The sequence below is a fragment of the Mus caroli genome, unplaced genomic scaffold (genome assembly GCF_978045245.1).
Source record: "Mus caroli unplaced genomic scaffold, Mus_caroli_1 scaffold_11, whole genome shotgun sequence".
NCBI lineage: Eukaryota > Metazoa > Chordata > Mammalia > Rodentia > Muridae > Mus > Mus caroli.
The window spans coordinates 16,065,281-16,075,293 of NW_028227266.1; the positions used below are offsets into that span (position 1 = coordinate 16,065,281).

Below are 10,013 nucleotides of genomic sequence, written 5' to 3' on the forward strand. Positions count from 1 at the left end.
TAGATCCTTCTCCAAGTCAACAGCTCAGGAGGGAAATTCAAGAAACACATTTAAACGTGATATCTTAAATATACTACATTTGTAGTGTAACATAAAGAGGTAGAAACATTGTAGAAATTTTAGAGGTATCTGGGGAATGCATGTACCATGAAAATATATTATAGACATTAAAGTCTCAGGATTAATTAAAATATGTTAAATTTTGAATAAGATGTTATTCTATTAGGAATCTTATTTTCCTTAAACTTGGAATTTTGAAGTACTTATATTGAATAAATTTGCCTTGATGATTTTTAAAAATATCATTTTAGAAGAATGTAACTTTCTGGTCTACTACTTAGTATCGATTAAAATATAGCTATAGCTTTTTCCAATAACATGAGTTTTTTCTGCATCAAAAATAAAAGGCTACCTACCAGATAGCCCGAGAATAATGATGTCTTTTCATATGTAGGCAGGTATGTGACAGACTTTGAGAAATTGAGACACAAAGGCATAAATATTAAACCTGGACTGCTGAAATTACTGGTAGATTCCTAATATTTTATCATGTTGTCCCAAAAATTTAATTTTTAGGACGAAAATATTTATTACTAGACATATATTTTTATTTTATAAATATGCATTTGACCACTAAAACTCAACTCAGTAAAACAATTTCACATTCTATAGGATTATCTTTACTTAAGAAATTGATTACAACATTCAGGATCACAGATGACACCATAACATCTGGCCCAATACACACTATAACTGGAAACCCTGAGATCCAGAGACACAAGAAACCCCATCCAGCCAGAGATACAGGTTTCTTCCAGTTTGTACTGGTGCCCAGAGCAGACCCAGGGTTTGGGTTCCTACCCACTAGTACAACACCCAGAGGAAGCTCAACTCCCAGGAGATTTGACACACCCAGGATCACAGGTAAGGCTACATCTGCCCCAACTCCAGGCATAACTCGGTGCCCCAGGATCCAGGGGCTCAGGAACTCTACATACCCAGAATCACAGGTTACTTCTGGTTTCCACCTGTGACCAAACCTACCCAGGGCTCTGGCTCCCTATCCACTCCTAAAACACTCAGAGCAAGCTTAACTGCCAGGAAATATGACAGACCCAGAATCACTGGAGCTCTGACACATGCAATAATCACAGTTGAGGCCACAGCATCTGCCCCAACACCAAGCATAAATGGATCCACCAGGAATTAGAGAAGCAGGAACTCACACCCAGCCAGGGGCACACATTCCTTCCGGATTTCAAGTGTGCCCAGAGTGGACACAGGACTCTGGCTCCCCACCTACTCCTGCAACTCCCAGAGAAAGCTTGACTCCCAGGACTTCAGACATACCAAGATCTCAAGATCCTAGAGGGATCTTGATTCCCAGGAGCTCTGCCACACCCAGGATCTTAGGATCTCAGAATTAGAGGATCATAAAGACAATTGGACTCCCAGGTCCACTCAAGCAACAGGCTCCAGTCAGAGACAGCATGGGCAGGTAGCACTAGAGATAACCAGATGGTGAGAGGCAAGTACAAGAAACTACCAATGCTACTTGACAAAATCTTTACCCAGCTCTCCCACAATAGCAACTGATTACCTCAACACACCCAAAAAGCAAGATTCAGATCTAAAATCCTGTCTCATAATTATGATAGAGGACTTAAAAAAACATAAATAACTTCCTTAAAGAAATACAGGAGAACACAGGTAAACAAGTAGTAGCCCTTAAAGAGGAAACACATAAAATCTCTTAAAGAAATACAGGAAAACACAATTATACAGGTGAAGGAATTGAACAAAACTGTCCATGATGTTAAAATGGAAAAAAAAGCATAAAAGAAAATACAAAGGGAGACAACCCTGGAGATGGAAAATCAACCCTGGAGAAGCAAAGAGATCAGGAGTCACAAATCCAAGCATCACTGACAGAATACAAGAGATAGAAGAGAAGAATCTCAGGTGAAGATGTTACCATAAATGACATTGAAACAACAGTCAAAGAAAAAAACAAAAACAAAAAGCTCCTAACTCAAATCATTCAAGAAATCTAGGACACAATGAAAAGACTGAACCTAACAATAATAGGTATAGAAGAGAGTGAAGATTCCCAACTCAAAAAGCCTGCAAAAATGTTCAGCAAAATTATAGAAGAAAACTTACCTAACCTAAAGAAATGTCTATAAACATAAAAGAAGCCTAGAGAATACCAAACAGATGTGACCACAAAAGAAATTTCCCCTGTCACATAATAATCAAAACACCAAATACACCCCAAAAAGAAATAATGTTGGAAATGGTGAAGGAAAAGGGTCAAGTAACATATAAAGGGAGACACAACAGAATTACACCAGGCTTCTCAACAGGGACTCTAAAAGCCAGATCTTGGTCAGATGCTATACAGACCCTAAGAGAACAAAAATGTGAGTCCAGGCCATGGTACCCAGCAAAACTCTCAATTACCACAGAGGGAGAAACCAAGATATTCCATCACAAAAATCAAACTTAAACACTACCTTCCTATTAATCCAGCCCTACAGAAGAAAATACAGAAGGAAAACACCAATGCGAGGAGGGAAACTACACCCAAGAAAAAGCAAGAAAGTAATCTTCTTACAACAAACCCAAAGGAAGAAAACCACGCAAGCATAATTCAACCTCTAAGAACAAAAATAACAGGAAGAAACGGTCATTGGTCCTTAAATCTCTCAACATCAATGGATTCAACTCACCAATAAAAAATAAATAGACTAAAAGGATACATAAATAGAATCCAGCATTTGGCTGTATATAAGAAACACACCTCAGTGACAAAGATAGCTGTTACCTCAAAGTAAAAGGTTAGACAAATTTTTTTCTAAGCAAATGATCCCAAGAAAAAAGCTGGAGTAGCAATTCTGGTATCCAATAAAATAGACTTTCAACTAAAACTTATCAAAAAGATGGGGAAGGTGACTAAACATTCATCAAAGGAAAATTTTGCCAATGAGAACTCTCAATTCTGAATATCTATGCACCAAATGCAAGGCTACCCACATTTGTAAAAGAAACATTATTATAGCTCAAAGCACACATTGAACTTCAAACAATAATAGTAGGAGACTTTAACAGTCTAACCAATGGTCAGATCATAGAAACAGAAAATAAACAGAAACAGCGGAACTAAAAGAAGTTTTGAAATGAACGGGTTTAATAGATATCTACAGAACATTTCACCCAAAACAAAAGAATAAACCTTCTCCTCAACACCTCATGGTACCTTCTCCATAACTGACCATATAATTCAACACAAAACAGGCCTCAGAGGATACAAGAAGTTTGAAATAATCCCATGCATCCTATTAGATCAACATGAACTAAGGCTGGTCTTCAATAACAACAACAACTAAATAAATAAATAAAAAGAGAAAGCCTACACATAGAAGCTGCACAACAATCTACAGAATGATAAATTGGTCAGGAAAGAAATAAAGAAATAAAGACATTTTGGAATTTGATGAAAATGAAGGCACAACATCCCCAAATTTATGGGACATAATGAAAGCAGTGCAAAGGAAAATTCATAGCTCTGAATGCCTCCTGACCCCTGTTGTTGAATTAGGGAAGGATGAAAGAAGCTGAGGAGAAGGATGATTCTGTAGGAGGACCAGGAGTCTTAATTAATCTGGAACCCCGATATCTTTCAAACACTGGACTGCCAAACAGCATATACCAGCTGAAATGAGGCACCCCAACACACATAGAGAACTTCCAAGTCTGTTTCTGTTCAGAGATGATACACCTACACCTCAAGAGACTAGAGACCCAGAGAGTTTAGAGGTCATGTGGGGTGGGGGGTGGGGGCATACTCGTGAAGATGGGGCTGAGGTGGGGTGGAGGTGTGGGATGTGGAGCAGTCAGAGAGTGGATGGGAAGGGGCAGAGAATAAAATATGGAGTGTAAAAAATAAATTGCAAATAAAATTAAATTGAAAAAAGAGATTGGAGAGAACATACATTACCAACTTAACACATCTGAAAGCTCTAGAACAAAACGAAGCAAATAAATCCAAGAGGAGTAGTGGCAAAAAATAATCAAGCATAGGGCTGAAAACAACAAAGTAGAAACAAAGAGAACTATGTGAATAATAAACAAAATCTGGAGCAGAATTTTAAAGAAAATCAACAAGATAGATAAACCTTTAGTCAGACTAACCAGAGGACACAGAGTTAATATCCAAATTAAATGAAATCAGAAATGAAAATGGAGACATGAAAACAGAAACTGAAAAAAATTAAAAAGTTATTAGCTCTTCCTATAAAAGTCTATACTCAACAAAATTGGAAAATCTAGACGAAATGGATGATTTTCTATACAGATGCCAGGTAACAAAGTTAAATCAGGATAAACCATCTAAATAGTTCCATAACCCCTAAGAAGATAGAAGCAATCATTAAGTCTTCCAACTAAAAATTTTCCAGGAGCAACTGATTTTAGTGCAGAATTCTATCAGAACTTCAAATACGATCTAGTACCAATACTTCTCATACTATTCCATGAAATAGAAAGAGAAAGAACACTACTCAATACATTTTGTGAAGCCGCAGTTACACTGATAACAACAGCACACAAACTCAACAAACAAAGAGAACTTCAGACCAATTTCACTCATGAATATTGATGCTAAAATACTCAATTAAATTCTTGAAAACTGAATGCAAAAGCACACTAAAACAATCATACATCATGATTAAGTAGGCTTCATCCCAGGGATGGAGGAATAGTTCAATATAATGAAATCCATCAACATAATCCACTATACAAACAAACTCAAAGAATAAAAAGCCCATAATCATCTCATTAGATGCTAAAAAATTGTTTGACAAAATATAACACCCATAAGTGCTAAAAGTATGGAGAGAGCAGGAATTCAAGGTCCATACCTAAATGTAATAAAAGCAATAGGCCACAAATGAATAGCCAATATTAAACTAAATAGAGAGAAACTTAAAGCAATCTCATGAAAAACATGGACAAGACAGGCTTCCCAATCTCTTCCTATCTATTCAATATAGTGCTTGAGATTTTAGCCAGAGCATTTAGCCCACAAAAGGGATATAAATTGGAAATGTGGAGGTCAAAATACCACTATTTGTGGAAGTTATCATAGTATACATAAGTGACCCAAACAATCTACAAGAGAACTCCTACATCTGATAAAGATTTTGACCATAGTGTTTGGATAAAAAATTAATTCAATAAAATCAGTAGCTCTTCTCTATTGAAAGGATAAACAGTCTGAGAAACAATTATGGAAACAAAACCTTTTAAAATAGTCACAATTAATATAAAATATCTTGGTATGATTCTAATTAAGCAAGTGAAATATCTCATTTAAAAGAACTTCATGTCTCTGAAGAAAGAAATCAAAGATTTCAGAAGAAGGAAAGATCTCCCATGCTTACTCATCAGAGAATTTAAGATCTGCAACTAACATACCTGCTTCCTTACACAGTATTCTATCACTCCCCAGGGAATGCCTTCTGGAGTAAGAGGTGGGACAAACAATGGGTTGGGGAAAGGAATTTAGAATGTGTAGATCTGTGAGATCTATCTGAAATGAAGTGTCAGGGTGGAGTGCCTGCCACAGATGTTCTGTTGCAGAGCTGGGGTTGAGACCAGGAAATTAGATTTGGAAGAATGGAGTGAGAAGTGAAGATCTGTAGTTTGTCCTACCTGCTTTCATGGCAGAAGTGCTACTTTTAAATTTTGAATCATTATAGTTGGTGTTGTTTAGTTATATTGTATATATGTTTTTATATATGATGCTTCTGTAACATGCTAACTTATGTATTTTATGAATTATGATTATTAAATGTTACAGTGCAACTATGTGTTATTTTATGCACAGCAATCACTGGTAAATCACATATTAAGAATAAAATGACCACTTATTTGATTACTCATCATACTTTAGAAGCTGTTGATTATAACAGAGATGGTCCATCTATTTGCCATAATCTATGTGTATTAATGGACCATATCATCCCTTTTTATTTGTGTAGTCAGTATATTTTCTATCCATTCATATTAGTAAGACACACATCTAAACATATATTTTAATTATTTCATTTACATTTTGAAATTATAATTACATCAAGCTTGCATTCTCTTCAAACTTCTAGTATTAAATATATTATCAAAATAAGCTGTCCCTTAATGATAGGACCAAAATTTGCTGAGATATGCAAGATACTTTTCATGACTATATTTAAAAAATACCAGAGAATGGAAGAAAACAGTTTCTTCCAATCCTGTTTTTGTGAGCTAATCGGCAAGAGTTTCTTCCTCAGGATGTTATCTCCTTAAGGATTTGTGATCTCCTGTAGCCAGCTGAGAGCCAAATAGAGAGGGCACTATCTAATGAGAACCTTCACAAACCAAAGCCCCGCGGGCCACCAGCACTACATATAATAAACTTGTTATCATCACTCAACTATCTTTCCCAGTTAAGTAGGTACAACACTGGCACTAGACTCTGTAATAATTATTACTGAACAGCAAGAAAAAGTGCTCTCTGGAATCCCTGTGTTTACACAAAGAACAGTTTCTCTAATTCTATTTGAAAGTCCAGGAAGAGCTGTATGCCACTCCTTAGCACTAGTTCCCAGGTAACTTAAAAGACTCTGTTTATCTTCTGCTGCCACCATTTATTTGAGTAATTACATTCTGATAATATCATATACTGAAACTATAACCACTTTTGTATTGCAGCCTATTCTTTTGTAGTTTTAAAGAATCTTCTATAATTCTCCATCTTTTTCTACATTATATTCATCAGATCAAAAATTTCAATAGCCTATATGTAGTGCATTGTAATATTTAACTGTCTATATTATACTATCTATTTGCAGAACACATATTTTGCAAGTTTTGGTGTGTGTGCTTTGAGGATGATGAGGAAATCATGTCTGATATGGATACAACTATCTTATTTGCTTTTTTGGAATTATTCAAAGATTATTTAAAATGCACAAGGTAGAGTATCATAATGCAAAATAAGTATATTTAATTTTGCCATTTTGGAATAATTTATTGTCCAGTAAAATATAATATGTTTTATATATGTTTTATGTTACCTCATTTATATATGTGGGGGGGGTGATATATTGAATATTAGAGTCTTGGAAGAGTAATAACTATCAACTTCAGTTTTAAGATGCTGCTCAGATATGGGATATATATCATTAAAGACAGGTACAATGCAGATGCATTCTTTTATTTATTAATACCAAATGCTAGATAGTAATATGTTTTAATTTCTTGACTAATGATGATCAAATATTTTTAATCATGATGTATGTTATGCTTTAACACATATTGGTAACAACTTGGGATATCTTAATGTCTATTAAAATATTCTATAAACATAATTTAAAATTATTTTACTCTAGTCTGTTTTGTACTCTCATTTAATTTGCTTTTCTTTATTCATATATTTGAATGTATTTATGTGTTTATGTCTGTGGGTGAATGTTTGTATGTAGGTATCTGCAGTAGTGTACATTTGGGGGTTAGAAATTAACCTTTGGGAGCTGATTTTCCACTTACACCATTTGGATCACAGAGTTCAAACTCTGGATGTCAAACTTTACTTGTATCTGCTAAGCCATCACATCAGCCTTGGATTTGGTAATTTGTGTTCCTAACTACTGATTAATTTAACTTAATATCTATGTATTTCATTACATGCATGTGAGGAGTTATAGTATTGTTAATTTACATAAGTATTTTCAGGATTTTGTCTTCTATATATACTGGCTTCTAAAGTAGATTTATAGTCCATGATTCTTACACTGAACATGAGATTATAAATTCAAGAGTAATTGATTACAATTTTATTTTCTAAACATTATTCCCTTCCTATTATGAACACTCAAGATAGTATATCATTTCTATGTCATTAATAATTAGAAAATTATAATGATAAGTGCCTCACCTATTAAGCTCTTTTTTTGAAGATTCTTGAAATAATACATTGAAGATGGATGATGAATCACAATCCTACATATTATGATGCAAAATTTTATATAGTAACTTTATGTTTTACTTACACAAAGAATAATGGGACATAAATTAATATTAACTATGGAAAGTTTGATATTAATTCTATTCATCTATATGCTATAAGTCATTTTGTTTGATTTGGGGAGCTAGATTCAGAATTTTGAGAATATTCTTTCATAAACAATGTTTTATATAATTATTATCTAGTGTTTTCATGATAGAAAAGAGAAAGCACTCAAAATATCTAACATAGAAAAGAAGAGAGCAGACAAAAACCAAAAGGAATGATATGATAGGAAATAGAGGAAGGACAAGAATTAATTCTAATTATAATATTTTTCTATAATTAAATATTCTTAGGAAATCTTTTTTATGTCTTAATGTCTGTTTTTCTCCACAAGTCTCCTAATTAACATGGAATCCACCAATCAAACAGATGCAGTAGAATTTCTGCTCTTGGGCCTTTCAGATGATCCAGAGTTGCAGCCCATTATTTTCGGACTGTTCCTGTTTATGTACCTGGTCACATTTCTGGGGAACCTAATTATAACCCTGACCATCAGTGCAGAGTGCCATCTCCATACCCCCATGTACTTTTTTCTCTCCAATTTATCCGTGGCTGATATCTGTATAAGCTCAACTACAGTCCCAAAGATGCTCTTGAACATCCAAACACAGGATCACAGAATAATGTACTCCGGATGCCTCATTCAGGCTTGCTTTGTCTTGCTTTTTGCTGGATTAGAAAATTGCTTGCTTGCAGCAATGGCCTATGACCGCTATGTGGCCATTTGCCACCCTCTGAGGTACACAGTCATCATGAACTCATGCTTCTGTAGTATACTTATTATAGTTTCCTTGGCTATTAGTGCTGTCAATGCACTATTGCTCAGTCTCATGGTGTTGCGTCTGAATTTCTGCACAGAGGTTGAAATCCCACACTTCTTCTGTGAACTTGCTCAGATCATAAAGCTTGCCTGCTCAGATACTCTCATAAATAATATTTTGATTTATATCTCAGCTTTAGTGTTTGGTGGTATTCCTTTCTTTGGAATATTTCTTTCTTATACTGAAATTGTCTCCTCTGTTTTGAAAATTCCATCAAGGCAAGGAAGGTATAAAGCATTTTCCACATGTGGCTCTCACTTGTCAGTAGTTTCCTTGTTTTATGGGACAGGCTTAGGAGTGTACATTAGCTCTGCAGTTACTGAATCTCCCAGGAAGACAGCAGTTGCTTCAGTAATGTACTCTATTGTCACTCAGATGCTGAACCCTTTTATCTACAGCCTGAGGAACAAAGACATGAAGGAAGCTTTGAGGAAGCATGTTGGAAGGATAGCTTCCATTGTATAATACATTATCCTCTTTGGATGTAGATTCATTTGATAGAACTATGTCATAGTACCTGGATTTCAAGGGACTCAGCATAACTAAGTATTTCTTTTACTAATTCCAAATGAACAAGTAACATAAAGGCTAATAAGATCCACTTTGTCTTTTTTTTTTTTTTCTGGCTATGGTTTTAGATTTTTTTTTTCACTCAGGCATAAAATTCTTCTATTTTTTAAAAACAGGTTAACCTGCCATGTCAGGGACCCATCCCCCTTGTTATTTACAAAATCTGGGCTCCTTTATTAAATCCAGAGAACTCTTCCAGGACAATGAAACATGCACTTAAAAAATTTCCTCCTCAGGTCTATCTGTACTGTGATGGCTTTGAAAAGAAAACAATATTTTGGACTGAATTCAGTTATTTTTCCCCACCCTATCTGGATTTCCATGAGTAGCACTTGCTATGTCCCTTATAGATGCTTAGGAGTTCTTCAAGATGAATGTGGGTGAACAAACTCTTACTCACACATCTCTCCTATTTATATTGGCAAGCTATGTGTGAATATTTACACAAATCCACTACCTGATTATGAAATAAAGCTTAGGCTTTGCTTGGATTTTATTTCAGTGCTCCT

The 10,013-nt window shown here is 34.9% G+C and overlaps 1 protein-coding gene across 1 annotated transcript; it reads left to right on the top strand.

Annotated features, from left to right (window-relative positions):
- The first annotated feature begins 8,457 nt into the window (after nt 1–8,457).
- Nucleotides 8,458–9,399, top strand: LOC110301643 (olfactory receptor 7G2-like). Its single transcript, XM_021172202.2, has one exon. It carries the CDS (start codon nt 8,461–8,463, stop codon nt 9,397–9,399), a length of 939 nt encoding a protein of 312 aa, XP_021027861.1. The 5' UTR covers nt 8,458–8,460.
- The last annotated feature ends 614 nt before the right edge of the window (nt 9,400–10,013 follow it).

Bases quoted from the DNA above. Each gene is read 5' to 3' on its own strand.
- LOC110301643 (XM_021172202.2), top strand. From the start codon at position 8,461: ATGGAATCCACCAATCAAACAGATGCAGTAGAATTTCTGCTCTTGGGC.